This window comes from Dendrobates tinctorius, unplaced genomic scaffold, assembly GCF_039654945.1.
Source record: "Dendrobates tinctorius isolate UK_male_01 unplaced genomic scaffold, ASM3965494v1 ptg000161l, whole genome shotgun sequence".
Classification (NCBI taxonomy): Eukaryota; Metazoa; Chordata; class Amphibia; order Anura; family Dendrobatidae; genus Dendrobates; species Dendrobates tinctorius.
Window position 1 is genome coordinate 6,825,387 of NW_027361828.1, and position 16,668 is coordinate 6,842,054.

Here is a 16,668-nt window from a genome sequence, read left to right on the forward strand (position 1 = left end):
CATTCTGGAGGTGAAGACACTTCTGCAAACCATGCATTCAGAAGCAAGATCTTCGCCAAACCACACCTTTTTCAGGTCTGTTGTGGAGCGCATGGAAACGCTCTCTCCTGCCCAGCAGATGCATGTAATGCATTCATGCCACGCTGCTCTCCAGCAAGTTACCTCCCAACCTCCTCCTCCCACCACAGTAGTTCCTCCACCTGCACCCTCTCCAGCCACTTTCCATCCTCCCCCTCCTATTACATCTACACCCCCTCCAGCCACTTTCCATCCTCCCCCTCCTATTACATCTACACCCCCTCCAGCCACTTTCCATCCTCCCCCTCCTATTACATACCATCCACCTCCCCAGCACCATCCACCTCCCCAGCACCATCCACCTCCCCAGCACCAGCAACCTCCCCAGCACCAGCAACCTCCCCAGCACCAGCAACCTCCCCAGCACCAGCAACCTCCCCAGCACCAGCAACCTCCCCAGCACCAGCAACCTCCCCAGCACCAGCAACCTCCCCAGCACCAGCAAACTCCCCAGTACCTGCAAACTCCCCAGTACCTGCAAACTCCCCAGTACCTGCAAACTCCCCAGTACCAGACATCTCCCCACTTCCAGCAACCTGCCCCGTACCAGACATCTCCCCACTTCCAGCAACCTGCCCCGTACCAGACATCTCCCCACTTCCAGCAACCTGCCCCGTACCAGACATCTCCCCACTTCCAGCAACCTGCCCCGTACCAAACTACTTCCCCATACAACTTGCCATCAACATCATCTGCTCCTACAGTCCCTGCCCAACCCTCCACTCCACCACCCACCACCTCTTCTGCTTCCCACATGTCCACCCATTCTGTAGTTTTTTCCACACCTTCACCTCTAACTGTTCCTTCCCCACCACGATCCCAGTCCTCTCTCCACACTCCCAGTGTCGAAGTGTCCCGCAGCCCCTACAGCAGTATTTCCACCACACACTACACAGATTTACAATGTGTGTATTTAAATAAAAATGACCAGTTTTATGGTTTCAGTTTTATAGTTTCAAACAAGTTTATTAAAATTTTAAAAAAGTTTACTAAAAAAAACATTTTTCAATAAAAGTTAAATTATTTTACACTGGTTGTCTGTCATTTCTTTCTGCGGCGAAAAAGGTTAAATACAGGGTATTTAAAAGGTGAAATGGTATTCAAAACTAGGTATATAACTGTGGGTAAATTTTAGCTTTTTGCCACAGTTGTGTTCCTGGTTGTGTTTGAAGCAAAGTATTTCACCTAAAAAGTTGTGTTTATTGTTGGTGATTTCCTAACAATGTACACAACTTTTGTTAAAAGGTGAAATACTTTGCATAAAACACAACCAGGTACACACCTGTGGCCTAAAGCTAAAAATAGAGACCATGACAAAATAGCCAACTTTGGTTGGCAAAGGTATATACTGTTGGTACAGAAGGTACACAAGTTTGGTTGGGCACAAATCTTTCACACTCTGTCATCCTGCCAGTGTACTCTGCCTTGAGGTGACATAAAGTATAGTGCAAAATTGTCCCTCATTACTGAAACCGTCTCAGAACTTCTAGTGGTAATGTCATGGTAATCTTGCAAGGTGGTTTCTTCAGAGGTGTCCTCAATGGAAATGGGTTCCTTGCAGATAACAAAATTGTGGAGTACCACGCACGCTTTGATCACCTCGTCCACAGTTTCTGTCTTGAGGTTGATCGCAGTCAATAGGACCCGCCATTTGGCTGTCAGAATACCAAAGGTACATTCAACCATTCTTCTTGCTCTTGTGAGGCGGTAATTAAAAATGCGTTTTGGTCTTGTCAATCCTCTGCTAGAGTACGGTTTCAAAAGGTGTTCTGACAACTGGAAGGCTTCATCCCCTACACAGACAAATGGCATAGGTGGACCAGATGTTTGCGGCAGCGGTCTAGGTGGTGGGAACTGGAAGGTGTTTCCATACAGTTTACGCCCCATGGCAGACAGTTTGAAAACTTGAGAGTCATTGGAGCGGCCATAGGCCCCAATATCAACCGCAATAAATTTGTATTCTGTGTCAGCGATGGCCATGAGGACAATTGAAAAATATTTCTTGTAATTGAAATATTCCGATCCCGATCCAGCTGGCTTTACAATGCGGATATGTTTCCCGTCCACAGCGCCCAAGCAGTTTGGAAACTGACATATCTGTTGAAACTTGTCAGCAATTTCAATCCACCTCTCTGTTGTGGGCTCTGGTAAAAACTCTTCAGCTAAGGAGTCCCACAGTGCACGGCATGTGTACTTCACAATTCCAGATATGGTGGAAATCCCGAGTCTGTACTGGAAATGCAGTGACGAAAGGGATTCTCCAGTTGCAAGAAATCTGTGGGGAATTAAAAAACAATAAATTAGTTTTATATCACAGCATTACATACCAAAACTGAGCTATAACACTTGGAGATACAAACTACCACCAACAAGATTGCAGTGAAAGTGTGCTCTGATGCGAGCATATCCAATAAATGTGGCTTACCTTAAAGTCACCATCAGACGCTCTGCGGGTGAAACAGAGAAGCGGCAATAGGTGTCCGCTTTTCTTATGAGGTGTGCAACGCGCTCCACCAAGTAATCAAAATTCTCCATTTTCATCCTAACATATCCAAAAAATGTATCCGGGTTTCGTCGAAGGTCCATGCAGAGTGTAGAATAGACCCCACGCGTCATTCTCTTGGCTGTGATGGGGTGGATCCACAAACGTCGTCTACGATGCCTGATGCGCTGCTGTCTCGCTCTCTCCTTCTCCAGAACAATCACCCTCAAACGATTTGCCTCTGCTATAAAATCCGCCAAATTCTTCAAAATATTTCCAATGACAACATCCATCTTCGCCAGTAACTTGCTCTTCTCTCCAACCTGCACTTTCTCCTCTACAACCTGTCAAAGAAGGGCTGTAGGAACATGCTATATATAGTTTTCCAGTAGCCAATCCCGTTCGGAAGGCCACAAGGGTCAATTTTAAAAACCGGATCCGGCGTAATCCGTCGAAAAATGGATAGAAAAACGGATGCACCGGATGAGACGGACCCGGTTTTGTCTGTCAAGAAAAAGACGGATCCGGCAGAAAACCGGATCCATCACATCCGGTTTTACGAAACATTTGCCGGATCCGGCGTTCCGGCACGACGCCGGATCGCGCCTGACGCCGAAAACCTGATGTGTGAAAGTAGCCTAAGGCTTCTGTTTGCTGCCTCAGTCGGCGCACCTATACAAAAAGAATGAGAAGCAAAACAAGAAGAATCCGAGCCCAACTTAGGCTGGTTTCACATTTGCGTTTTTTAGCGCTGGAAAAAAACGCTAACCTGCGCATGCGTTTTTTCCCCTATATTTAACATGGGTGCGCATACCTGCGCGCTGCCATGCGCATGTATGCGATTTTCATGCGCTGCGTTTTTTTTGGGTATGCGTTGGTATTTTCCAGACGCAGCATGTTGCATTTTTTGGCCCTGCAAAAAAGCGCATGCGCACATATGCGCACGTTTTGCGCTAAAAATGGCCATTATAGCCTATGGGTGCGCATATGTGCGCATTGGCATGCTTATGTATGCGTTTTTTTGCACAAGCGTTTTTTTTTTTTAACCATGGAATTTAGGGGTTTGGGTTAGAGTTAGGGTTAGTTAAAGGGGTTTAGGGTTAGGGTCAGGGTCAGGGTTAGGGTTAGGGTTAAGTATGGTTTGGTTAAGGGTTAGGGTCAGGGTTAGGGTTAGGGTCAGGGTTAGGGTTAAGTATGGTTTGGTTAAGGGTTAGGGTCAGGGTTAGGGTTAGGGTTAGGGTCAGGGTTAGGGTTAAGTATGGTTTGGTTAAGGGTTAGGGTCAGGGTTAGGGTTAGGGTTAGGGTTAGGGTCAGGGTTAGGGTTAAGTATGGTTTGGTTAAGGGTTAGGGTCAGGGTTAGGGTTAGGGTTAAGTATGGTTTGGTTAAGGGTTAGAGTCAGGGTTAGGGTCAGGGTTAGGGTCAGGGTTAGGGTTAGGGTTAGGGTTAGTTAGGGTTTAGGGTTTGGGTTAGGGTTAAGTATGGTTTGGTTAAGGGTTAGGGTCAGGGTTAGGATTAGGGTTAGGGTTGGTTAGGGTTAGGGTTTGGGTTAGGGTTAGGGTCAGGGTTAGGGTTAGTAAAGTCTTGGTTTGGGTTAGTGTGAGGGGCCACCTAATGTTGGAAAAAAACGCAAACGCGGTAAAAACGCACTAAAAACGCTTACAAACGCATAAAAACGCTGCATTTTTTTCATGCATGCTCATAAAAATGCTTGAAAAAAACGCAGCAGTTGTAAACGCGCTGCAAAAAAAAGCAAGTGTGAAACTAGCCTAAGCCCCGCCCCTGCCACGCCCCGCCGGTAGCTCCGCCCACCGGCGCATGACGCTTCATGCGCCCTGCGTCCCCTATCTTTATCACAGGGGGCGCAGGCCGTGCGCAGCATGCGTTTGGCGGCGCATGCGTCCTTTTGACGGTGCGCCGACCTGCGCCAAACGCAACCTGCTGCAGTTGAGAACTCTCTCAGATCTTGAAATGCAAACAAAAACCAACTGCCCATCAAGTCTTTCCAAAACATCAAATTACACCAGATATTGTTTATCCTTTTTTAACTGACCCTTTCTACAACCCTTTAATGCCTGACTGACCATGAATTCCTCAGTCATGTCCTTCTGTCCCCAAAGCTTAACCGCTTCCTGACATGCGCTGTATATATACTGTTGCACGGTAGCTACGTTCCCCCAAATCACTATAAATATTGAATTTATGTATATCTCCATACATATATACAGTATGTACCTTATACATCATGCTGATGGTCTTCATGGTGATTCCGGGTCAAAAGATGACCACAGGGTCACCCAGGGACGGCGGCCTGTCAGCTCATGCTGAGAACACAAGCTGACGCCTCCTCCCTGCATGTTAGATGCTGATCCAATTCTCTGCAATGCATTGGAACCCCATGTAATTTTTTTTGGGGAGTCCCCCATTTTAATAACCAGGAAAGTCTAAGTTTACAAATGAGAGCTGATATTATTACCCTGGGAACCTTTATGAATATTGTCTCTTTCCCAGAATATTAACATCAGACCCAACTGTTGGCTTTCCCTCAGCTGTTTATGAAAATTAAAAGGGACCCTACTCTGTCTTTAATTTATTTTTTTTAATTTATTTACTAGTACAGTAAAATATACACCCAAGGTAAACTTAGTTACTGCCTTCAGTGTTCCAACAGCTGGAAACTTCAGTAACCTTAAAATGTCCCTAAAAGTTTCATATGAGGTTTCCTGGCCTCGCAGCCACTGGGAGACCCGGTGACTGTGAACTCTGTTAACCTTAAAGATTACCTGAGATCAAGCCACCAGGTCTCACAGTAGCTCCAGTGCTGGACTTTTGAATGCCTAAGTGCTGAGTTCTTGACTTGCCCCATTCATCAGTCAGGTACTGGCATTGCAAAGCATGAGAAACAGCTGCTATGAACTCAGGTAATCTTACTGTTCTTTTTGAAAATTAAAAAAAAATTGAAAATGTGTGGTGGTGCCCCATTAATTTTCATAGTCAGCAGAGAGAAGCCAACTGCTAGGGGCTGATGTTAATATTTTGGGAAACAGACAATATTCATAAAGGCTCCCAGTCAATTAATATCAGCTCACAGCTGTATATTTAGCCTTTTCTGGTATATTTAATAACCAGCAAAGACTAGATAGACAATTGTGGGCTGATATTAATAGCCTAGGAAGGGGCCATGGACAGTTGTGGGCTGATATTAATAGCCTAGACTAAAAGCATCAGTTCTCAGACACCCCAGAAAAGTAACATCCATAAGATGCTCCAAATCTGGCACTTAGCCTGGGCTCTTCTGACTTGCCCTGGTACGGTGGCAAGTAGGCTGATAGTTGGGTGGGGTTGATGTCACCTTTTGCATTGTCAGGTGACATCAAGCCCAGAGTTTAGTAATGGAAAGGCGTCTATAAGATGCACCCATTACTAACCCTATTGTCATGTTGTATAAAAAAATATAGACCCAGAATAAAGTCCTTTAGTTGAAAGAATGACACAGGCTTCTTTTTTGAATCTCTAAATTAAACCATACTTAAGTCATCGCCAGTCCACAGAAGCCAATATCACCTGTAAAAGAATTAAAATAATCAACAATATTCCTCACCAGTCTGCAGAGAAGAAAATAATCTATTTTTTCCACAACGGGTCTAGCTCTGTTACATCTAGATGGTAGGCTGCATTATTGCATGATGTGACTGTACAGCTTGCCAACCAGCAGAGACACTAAGCAGCATATGCTACCACTGCTCATTCCGCCAATCCTAACAGGATCGGTGTCTTATAGACTCCTCTCCATTACTAACCCATGGGCTTAAAGTCACCAGACAATACAAAGGTGACATCAACCCCACAAACATGAACCCGACTTGCCACAGGGCAAGTTGGAAGAGCTGGGCAAAGCACCAGAATTGGCTCATCTAATAGATGCAGATTTTCTGGGGCACTGTGGGCTGCTGGTTTTAGGTTGTGAGGGCCAATTTCCAGGATACCTTACCAACCTGGGAATACCAGCCCCTAGCTATCTACTTTAGCTTGGCTGGTTATCAAAAATGGGGGGACTCCACACCATTTTTTTTAAATTGCTTAATTAAATTATAAAAAAATACTGTGTGGGGACCCCTCCATTCTTGGCAACCTGCCTTGCAGAAGCTGAGGGTTGCAGACCGCAGCTGCCTGTTTTGCCTGTCTGGTTATCAAAAATAAAGGGGAATCCCACATCATTTTTATATTTTTTTTATTATTCATTTATAGCGCAGCCAGCAGCTGATGAATACTCCCATCAGCTGCCGCCTGCTCTCGCTCTTAACAGTTGAATGCAACTCTCAGCATTGTCCCCTACTGGCGTTGATCGCAGCGCGAGCAGGGGACCATGATATGAGCTGTCTGCACCGTGGCACCCGGTGACGGGGAAACAACGCAAACGTTTCCACTGATTCCTAGGGATGAGTACGTGTCACACTGGTGTGACAGAGGAACGTCATTCGTGTGTCATCAGTATGCACATGTGCGGGACGTTTTGCGGCCTGTGCTTCTACTTGAAATCTGGAAATACTGACATCTGAAAGCGCGCTTAGTGAATTCAGTCATTTAGCAAATTTTGGCCAACTTTTGACGATTTTTAGGAAACATGTTCGGAGTCCGGATGAGCTATGTTTGTGCCGAATCTGAGATTAGCGAACATTTTCCAAACAAGTTCACTCATATCTAGTTATAAGGCGCCATCTACGCTTTTCCTCTTCCTCTTTTACCCTTGTAAAGATTAAGTTTCTAAATTGGCAGCAGGGAAAATATCTCCACGTATTCGTCCTTCCAAATTTTTTTCTTTACCATCTTTTTTAAATGTACTCCCAACGGACCCTCAAAACATTTGCATTTTTCCCCTTTTGCTCTGTCTTCCAGCTTAAATGCATATGTTTTTACTTCTGTTTGAACTGACACCCCTCCCTGTACTGACTCATTTCCCGTGCAAACGCTACCACCAATACTACCTATCCCTGCCGGGCTAACATGATCTGCTACCCAAATCGAAGTTGGGGATATCATGTTCTCCAGAACAGATGACTGCTCCAAATGTGACAAAATCTCCCTCATATTACCAAATAACTCGAATAGTTTGCCTGCATTGCAGCCTACTTCCTCCCGCAGCCCCTGGCTGGCTGCAGGATTCCACTCAGGAAGCAGGCACCATCCGGATGGGGGGTTAGAAATCCAGCTCCAAAATACTCCTCAAAAAACTCCATTTGCACAAACCCTTAAATGCTACAGTTATTACTGGATGCAGTATTTACATGAGTTAAAACCAAACCAGAGTGGAAGAGCCTTTTCACATCCTAAAGGAAATCAGCATCTTTCATTAGGATGTGAAGAGCAGTTCCATGATGGGATTTTCAAAGATTTTCCTCCACAAGTAACTGATCAGTTTCAGCACTGCAAGTGGAACACATACTCTTATGTCTATGACTTCCACTATGATACATACACACAGTTAACTAAGATATTCATTTTATGAAACCTATCCATACAAAGTCGTTGTTCTGGAGAAATTCCAAATATTTAGATTTGCGTTGTCATTTTCACACCACTCAGATAAAAGTATTACAAGATTAAGGTCAGATTATACTACATCCCCACGATGAGCTTTTGGTGCGTTTTTGATGCTGAGTGGTTTTCCTATGTAAAAAATGCATCTTACATTTCTAGTAAAGTGGATAGGACTTATAGGAATCACACGCCCACTGTGCTTCTTTTTAACGCTGCATAAACTGACCTGCGGTGCGTTTTATATATTTGCCGTATGTAAATTTCTTGCTGGTATGCTGAGTTTTCCCCCATAGACTTACATTACAAAAAATACACACATGTGTTTAATGCATTTCTGCGGCGGAAGCACACAAAAAAAGCATGGAGTCGGCACCTACTGTATGTACAGTATATCAAGAAAGTTTTGTCAAAGTAAAAAAACGAAAACTATCAAACACAAAGCAGCTTGATTTAAAGCATGACACAACAGACCAAAAACGCAGCATCAAAAGCGAGATAAAAACGCATGTTAAAAAATGCACACAAAAACCCAATGAAAAAAAATGGGTATAACCTAATTTTAATAGGTGCAGAAATTCTACAATATCAAAAATGCACCAAAAGTTCATTGATTTGTACGTATGCAAAATGAATAGTGTATGGAAAGGACACTGACCAATGCAAGTCAGCGCGGTAGTTTACATGACGGTTTCTACACTCGGACTAATGACCTGCATGTAATAAATTGCAGCATGTAATATTTTGATCCATATTTCTGATCAGATTAACCCATTATAAATCAGTGGGGGTGCAAAAAAAAAAACAATCACATATGGTTACTATCTGTATAGCATTCAATTTTTACAGATCCATTGCAATGATTAATATAAAAAACTGTATTTTACATTTTACTAATGGGGTTATCCAGGACTTTGCTTATTTTTTCTCATGGGGCTAAGAACTTGGTCAGGTTGTTGCTAACTACTTGCCTGTTTTGCCCGGCGCCGATCTCTGACAGTTTTCTTACCATTCCCTGTATTTTACAAGATAAAGCGAAGGCTACAATACCACGTAAGGTAAATGTCAACCAGTGTTTTACTGAAGCAGCTTTGCCTGGGAAAAGTCACCATGTGCTTAAGGCCGAGGCAAGGAAAAGCACTTCTTCAGCCATTATTTTAAAATTGGGCGATTTTTTTTATTTTAGTGATATTTCTGTGAAATTGACCAGTTGTGTTTTATCTTTCACTAGGTCTTCTTTTCCTTGAAGTGTCAGATTTCTCACAAGGGTCATTAGTCTCTTCATCAACAGTGGATCCAAAGGCGGAGAGCATTACAACTGCATTTCCTGTTTCTACGGCTGACAGTAGGAAACTAAATACGTCATAAGTTAAGAGCAAGACCGCGTTCACACATTGCGACCATGGTGCAGTAATTTCCATCAATCTTGCTAGAACTGTACCATTGTCCCCTTGATTTTTGAAAATAGCATTTAAGCAAGGTGTTTTTAACACGATTGTGGAAAAATGGAACACCTCTGCAATGTTTTTACACAGTCTAATGCTGCATGTAGATGAGTAGATTTGGGCAAATTACTGTAGTGTTTTTAAGAAAGATCGTTCCAAATTATCTGCCATGCCAGTGATCACCTGTCGAATAAACAAACATGTTTGGTGATTGGATAGTAAATGCCAGCAGGACTGAGCTGGGACTGAATTTCATCCTTGGTATTTGAAAGCACAGCTGATCATGATCCCCCTCACCCCATTTCCTTTGCTCTCTATCACAAATATGATCCTTCCTGAAGTTGGTGGAAATCAAGATTAACTGAAAGACCAATATTACCAATAATAGCGCAATACTGTTTCAGGTCAAATAATACCACTACATAATGCCAAACATAGAGAAGCAATAGTGCCACCATATTGAGCATTACTATTACATCTTAATAGTGATGATACTAGCATACCGATCATTAACCTAAACTATTGTACTAAGTCTAAGACATCCAGTGAGTGGTAATGGTAGATATCAGTGACTCATCATTAATGCTCTTGATGATCGTAATCATTTACTTTCCTTTTATAATTTGGCCTAGAACACCACAAACACTCCTTCCATCCATGACTCATCTATGGTTTATCGCCATTCCAGCACTTTTATCACATTCCGCCACATTTTGCCACTTCTACGCAAATGATATATTGCTATAACCAGTGCCCTAGACAGTAGTAATGTGTAACACACATAGCATAGCACTGCAAACTGTCCAAACTTTTCACTTATCATGCTCAAACCATTTCCCATAAAAATGCATGTGATATGAATAGGAAAGCCTTTCCCAAACAATGGCCCAATATAAGGTCAATACTGCAATACAGCACACAAATATACCACTATATAGAACCACCCTATAGCCCCCAGTTCTACCAAATCAGTAACATTATTTGCAAGTACTTACCTGTCACCAGCCAAGATGTTACCTTGGTTGTTATCACCAAGCAAGGTTGCCAAAAGAGGACACACCCTAGGCAACATGTTATACCCCAGCCTTTTAAAACTTCACAGCTCTACTTCCACCTGGCTATCTAACAAAGGCCTTTACAAATGTGGGGAAAACAGGTGCAATGTTTGGAAATATGCCCTTAACAGAACTAAATTATTTTCTATTTCATCTACAATTAACCACACTATTACGTCCTTTATCAACTGTGACACCAATCATGTAGTGTATTTTATTAGATGTTTGCATTGCCAAGTCAGCTATATTGACTGCACCATCCACAAGCTCAAAAAAGAATTGCAGAACATATATCCAACATCATTTGCAAGAACAGCTCCTATTCTGGAGCAGCAAAACATTGTCTGCACTCACAAAGGTGATCTTTCACACTTTGCGTTTTTTGGGCTGGAAAGGGTAGACTTTCCGGTCAGAGGAAGGGACTGGAAAAGAACTTTAATGATGAGGGAGGCCTATTGGTTCCTGCGTTTGAACACCAAGTTCCCTAATGGGATGAACTTTAAGAATGATCTGTTATATATTTATTAATGGTATGCTGCACTTGTGGCTTTTCATCACTTTGTTTCTATCTGTTGTATTTGATATGTTAATAATGGCTGTTCTGTGATTGGATTATTTTCCTTATATATGTTTCTTTGTATTTTATTGCTGACATCCTATGACTAAGGGTACACACTGCAGCAGAAATGCATCAGGTTGTTTTTAAGTGTTTTTTCTCTTAAATTATGGACTAAATAAATATGTTTGAATTTTACCTGGAAGGAGTGCTATCTATGAATCCACTTCTCATCTTATATAGAAACACAGTAATGTTGCTATACATTGCCTAAATAAAGTTACATAGTGTCCATTTAGGAGTATAGACAATCATCTTGGCTAACTCCAACATAAACTTGATTTGTAACTATGATTAGTTATTCAGATTCTAGTCATGCTTCTGCATTGTTACAGTTTTGCTTCTAAAAACCAAAATTTTAGTTATTATTATTTTGTTAATATTTTGTAAATCCGCCTTTGTCTTTTAACACTACCTGAATCCTTCTGGATATGCTCTTGGTCAAATTCAAGTATATCTTTACCGAAATCTAATCCCTGATTTCTTCTACACGTTCCAAAATTTGGTGCATACTGCTAGACTCACTTGGTAGAGAAGATGTCCTGCAGCAGATCTGGAAAGGTAAGTGTTAAAAACAGCTATTTTTTTCAAAAAATGATTAAAAATTAAAGAAAAATCATATTTTTTTTGTCATGTCAGTAAAAATGCATATCCTTGGGAATGCACCAGACTGATGCGTTTTGAACCATGGTACCATACTATGACTAAGAAAAGTAGTTCAAAATGTGTCAGTCTGGTGCATTCCCAGGGATATGCATTTTTCACTAACATGACCTCTCCGGACCTGTTGCTGGGCACCTTCTCTACCAAGTTGTCTTCATTTCCTGCTGCCGATACAGGCTCTCATGTCCCTGCACTACCGGAGGACTTCAGTTTTTGCGTGAGCTGGATAACCATTTTTTCTATGTGAATGCTCGACTCACTTGGGTGTGTATACAACTTTCTTTTCAACTCTACCCACAAGTGTTTCGATTAGGTTAAGGTCTAGGGCCTGTGGGGGCCAATCCATCACCTCTACTTCATTGTCATTGAACCATTTCTTCAACAATCTTGAAGTATGCTTCGGGTCATTGTCCTGCTGGAACACTATGTCATCCTTTTCATACCCATAGTACTCGAGTGTAAAAAGTAACTCGTCCCGTAGGATACTCACATATAGCTCATCATTGAGAACACAATTGATTCTGGTGAAGTATCCAAAGCTTTTGGCTTCCGCCACCAAATTGACAGTTCCTTTCATTTCACACCTGCACAACACACCATAAGGGTAACTGGAAGCCTGCTATATGCCTACACCATATTTGGAAGCAGAAACTTACAAAAAAATTATTTTGCTCGTGGACATACATTTGTTCAAACTATATAGACAGCAGTCGGACTGACGAAGGCCAAGTGTAGGCCGAAACGTCTTTTTGTAGGACTGCTCATAAATAAAAACTTCACTTAAAAAGGACAATTCAGTTGAGTGCCAAGTTACTTTATTATTATGAGGCTGCATTCCCAGCTGGGAACTGCGGTGACCTCAGTGAGATCACCGCTAGCACCCTGAGAAAAAGTCTCACAGTGTAGCGCTGAGCTCAGTGAGTTCACCAAATATCTCACGTTTAACTGTGATGAACTCACTGAGCTCATCACTGCACTGTGAGACTGCAGTTTATTGGCCCGGATGGAAATGCAGTTTGTGACTTGCGGTGACTTCAATGACGTCACTGCTAGTCACTGATGCTGGTCTCACAGCAGCTCTTTCTCTTTCAGAGGTTTTAAATCATAAAGTAATATTAGCTGTTCTTGTACACCCATACTGACATAGTGTTCTCTGCTAATCAGTGTTATCAGATTTTAAGCACTGGGTGATGCCTCAAAGTCAGGATGGCCACACTGATTCTCACTGGTGTGTAGATTGGGGACTGTCCTTAAAATGGAATTTTAGTCGGTTTTCTTTTATACATTTGTAGTGCTAGGTCACAAAGTAACCACCGCTTTACCCAGAGAGAAGCCTACTCACAGTAAGTTTGCGAAAATTATATCATCTGCTAAAAAATATCTAGCATATTTTGGTGAAAGGGGCAACATACCGATGGCATTTTATGGCATCTGAGTTATCATTTATATGTGTCATTTTTCAATGCTTTTTAATAACTCAATGCCAAACACAGTCTCCAGCTGTACTAAAATATTTATTGCTGACCTAGCAATTATGATTATGCACCAAAAGGAATGTTATGCTTACCTATGGGCAGTCCACTTTTAAGCTTTTAAGGTTATGTGTACACTAAGTCTTTTTACTGACTTTTTGGAGCAGAAAATGAGAGGAAACTCAGTTTTTGAAGAAAATCTAAAAGTTTTTGTTCAGTTGCTGCCCCAAAATCTACTAAAAACCTCGGTGTGAGCATATCCTTAATGGGTTTTTATTTATTTATTTTACTCACTAATATAGTGCCACTAATTCCAAAATGCTTTACAGACATTATTGACACTTTCACAATTGGTGGCTCATAATCTAGATTCCATATTAGTATGTCTTTGGAGTGTGGGGGGAGGAAACCCACACAAACACAGGGAGAACATACAAGCTCTTTGCAGATGTTGTCCTTGGAGGGATTTAAACCCAGGACCCCAGCGCTGCAAGACAGCAGTGCTAACCACTGAGCCACCATTCTCAACTTCTTTTCTTCATGAGTGCACTACTCCATGACACCAGACTTCCTGCTTTTCAGAGTCTGGTGCACTCATGAAGATTGACAGTTAAGATCAATGGCATGGTTGCAGGGATGTGCCACTGGTCCAAACTTAGTGCTCTCCTTTGTTGCTAATGTATCGTGGCCAGGGTTGGTAGTTGTAGCAAAAGTGTGCATCATCTGTGCCCAATTACACCACAGGAAAATGAGGGTATTGGATGGTGTGTGCTGCCGTTACCTTGGTGATATGACTCTGCACACTGCTGTAGGGAAGGTGACCTGACGGACGGACGGACTAGTCAGAGTGAAGAAAGATAGGTTTGCACAGTGTAGGTAGGAGACAGTGATTACAGTGGGGAAACAACTAGAAAAGTGTAGTGGACGTGCAGTACCTTGGGATGACCATTAGATGGCAGGGTGGAGTGTGAGCAAAGGACTTTACAGCAGCTTAGGGCTTTAGAAACCGTTGGTCATGGGGGGTGTGGTGACAGTTAGTGACAGTTTCAAGGAACCGGGGAAGTTATAAATTCTGAGGGAGGGTTCCAGAAGATTCCAGTCCCCAGGGGGAGCTCAAGTGACAGGAGGACTACGACAGTCTGTGCACTCTGAGGAGAATCCAGACCAGGGGGACTGAGGAGAGAGAATGTCAGGGGGGTGGTCCTGACAGGAAAGGACCGCAGTTGAGACGAGGTACTGGGTGTAAGACACCGTATGTGACACGACGACTGAGCAGTAGAAGCGCTGTTGGTTAATTGGCCTAAGGCGGCCACAGTGACGGAACTGTCAGGAGCGTCGACAGTAAAGGAGGGGACGGTGTGTGCAGACACGTCTCCAGTGTACGGTGTGAGAAGCGGCTCTGGAAATGGAGGGCCGCGAGGTGTGCCGTCAGTCGGACGGCAAGTGAAGAAATAAACTTGGACCTGTTGCACCCAGAATCTGCCTCCATCGTGTCTCTGTTGTCATCTCTGCGCGGTATAAAAGTAGGACCACCCCCCCAGCTCGGCACCCCACCACCGACTCTACATTTGGCGTAGTCGGCAGGATGGCCGCCGCTAATACCTCATCTTCTGCGGCAGACCTGCCTCAAGTAATGGAAAAGGACTTGGACTATGCTGCATGGATTATAAACACCTGTGGATTACAAATGACTTACCTGTGGAATATGAATTGGGAGCGCTGTGTCGGATCTGTGTGGCCAGCAGAGGATCCGGGGCGGTACCAGGTACTGTGCAGTATGACGGTATTGCTTCAGCGCAGAGGAGAGGTCCGGGTGTTTGCAGTTGTTCAGAATGGACTGGGACCCCCTCCAACGTACCCCAAAAAGAAGCAGTATGTGCCTGGAGATCGACGCTTCCCTATATTGGACCCTGACAGGTGGGTGGAGAGGCCTGCCGACACCCCACCTCACAGAGGGAGTGGCACAAAAGAAAAACTTGGCTGCGGCTGTCTGACGCCATTCGAGTGCTGCCCAACCAACGGTATGAGATGCTGCGGGTGTCGGGGCATCGGCCGCCTAGAGTGGCAATGGCGGCGAGAGATGGAGCTGCAACAGAAGTCATCTTCAGATTTACGGGCAGGCAGCGGGATGCTGAGCCGGGGAGCGGAGCCTGAGGGGAGTCAGCGAGAACGGCTGCCACCAATACCAGCAGAGGACTTCTCAGCGGAGCCCCCGAGTCCGGAGGGAAGGCCCGCAGGACAGTGGAGCAAGGAACGGAGGCTGCGGGGGAAACTGCGTGATGATGAAACGGAGGCCGCAGCGCCGGGGAAGGTGAGAGTACCCCCAGCCCTACCAGTGCCTCCGCAAGCGGCCCCCACCATTCTGCTGCAGCACGCGGCCCCCTGCGCACCGGAAGGCCTGGTTGCCACAGGCCCCGTGGTGTATGCAGAGCTGAGCGAGGCCCCCGCTCATGTCCCCGAACTACCCCGCCCGGAGTCACCAGTGCAGAGCTCACCTAAAGAAGATGCTGCTGCGCTTTCCCTGCTAATAGCAGCTGCATTGTTGAAATCGGCCGTTACTCCGACTCCGTTGGAAGTAGTGGATGCGGCCTGTCCTGAGGCCGCGGTTATGCCGCTGCTGGAGTCGGCTGCGGCCAACTTAGCGGGCCCTGTGATTCCAGCCCCCGAGGACCCGGTTGTCCCCATTTGCCACCTGACCCCAGCAGCTGCTGGGCCGCAGAAATCTTCGGCCGTTTCTGTCTTGCGGTCTTTTTCAGCGGAGTCCCGCCCACCGGACTCCAGGGCCCGTGCTGTTCCCTCCGTGTGGGAAGCGGAGGTGATCAGGAAGAAAAAGGCCCGGGAGCAGGAAGTGTGGAACCTGCTCCACACTCAAGGAGAGGCCGTCATGGAAAAGAAGAGGACTTGAATGGACACCCTCAGTATCCCCGTGGAGCCCTCACCTCTGTCCATTGAGAGTGGTATAGACTGTCAGGAGTTCGATGCACCGTTGTGCAGATTATAAGGACAGTTGCATTTAGAAAAAAGTTTTGTTGTTGTTTAACTGATGCAACTATTTTCTCTCTCTTTCTTTCTTCTTTCTATGTTCTTTATATACGAAAATATGTTTACCTGACAGAACGGGGATACGGAAAAGTGGAGGAGTGTCCAGGTCCAAGGAAGGGGGGGAGGAAGAAAGAGGAAATGCAATGTTATGTTATATTTTGGTTTTAAAAGTAAGAGAAAATGGAAAAAAAAAAAAAATTATAAAAAAAATGGGTACTTGTGCTATTATAAAGTTGTTTGATGTATAATATGCAAAGTAAAATGCAACAGGTCCGGGTAAGG

General features: G+C 44.2%; 1 protein-coding gene across 3 annotated transcripts in view; it reads left to right on the top strand.

Moving 5' to 3' along the window:
* Positions 1–16,668, top strand: part of LOC141052533 (uncharacterized) — a 169,753-nt gene that overhangs the window by 27,106 nt on the left and 125,979 nt on the right. For 2 of the 3 annotated variants that reach the window (XM_073549787.1, XM_073549786.1), the window contains exons 2-3: positions 9,325–9,438; positions 13,165–13,215. In XM_073549787.1, coding sequence (XP_073405888.1) covers positions 9,325–9,438; positions 13,165–13,215 — 165 coding nt within the window. The remainder of the gene's footprint in view (positions 1–9,324; positions 9,439–13,164; positions 13,216–16,668) is intronic. The other variant, XM_073549788.1, reaches the window with a different exon arrangement.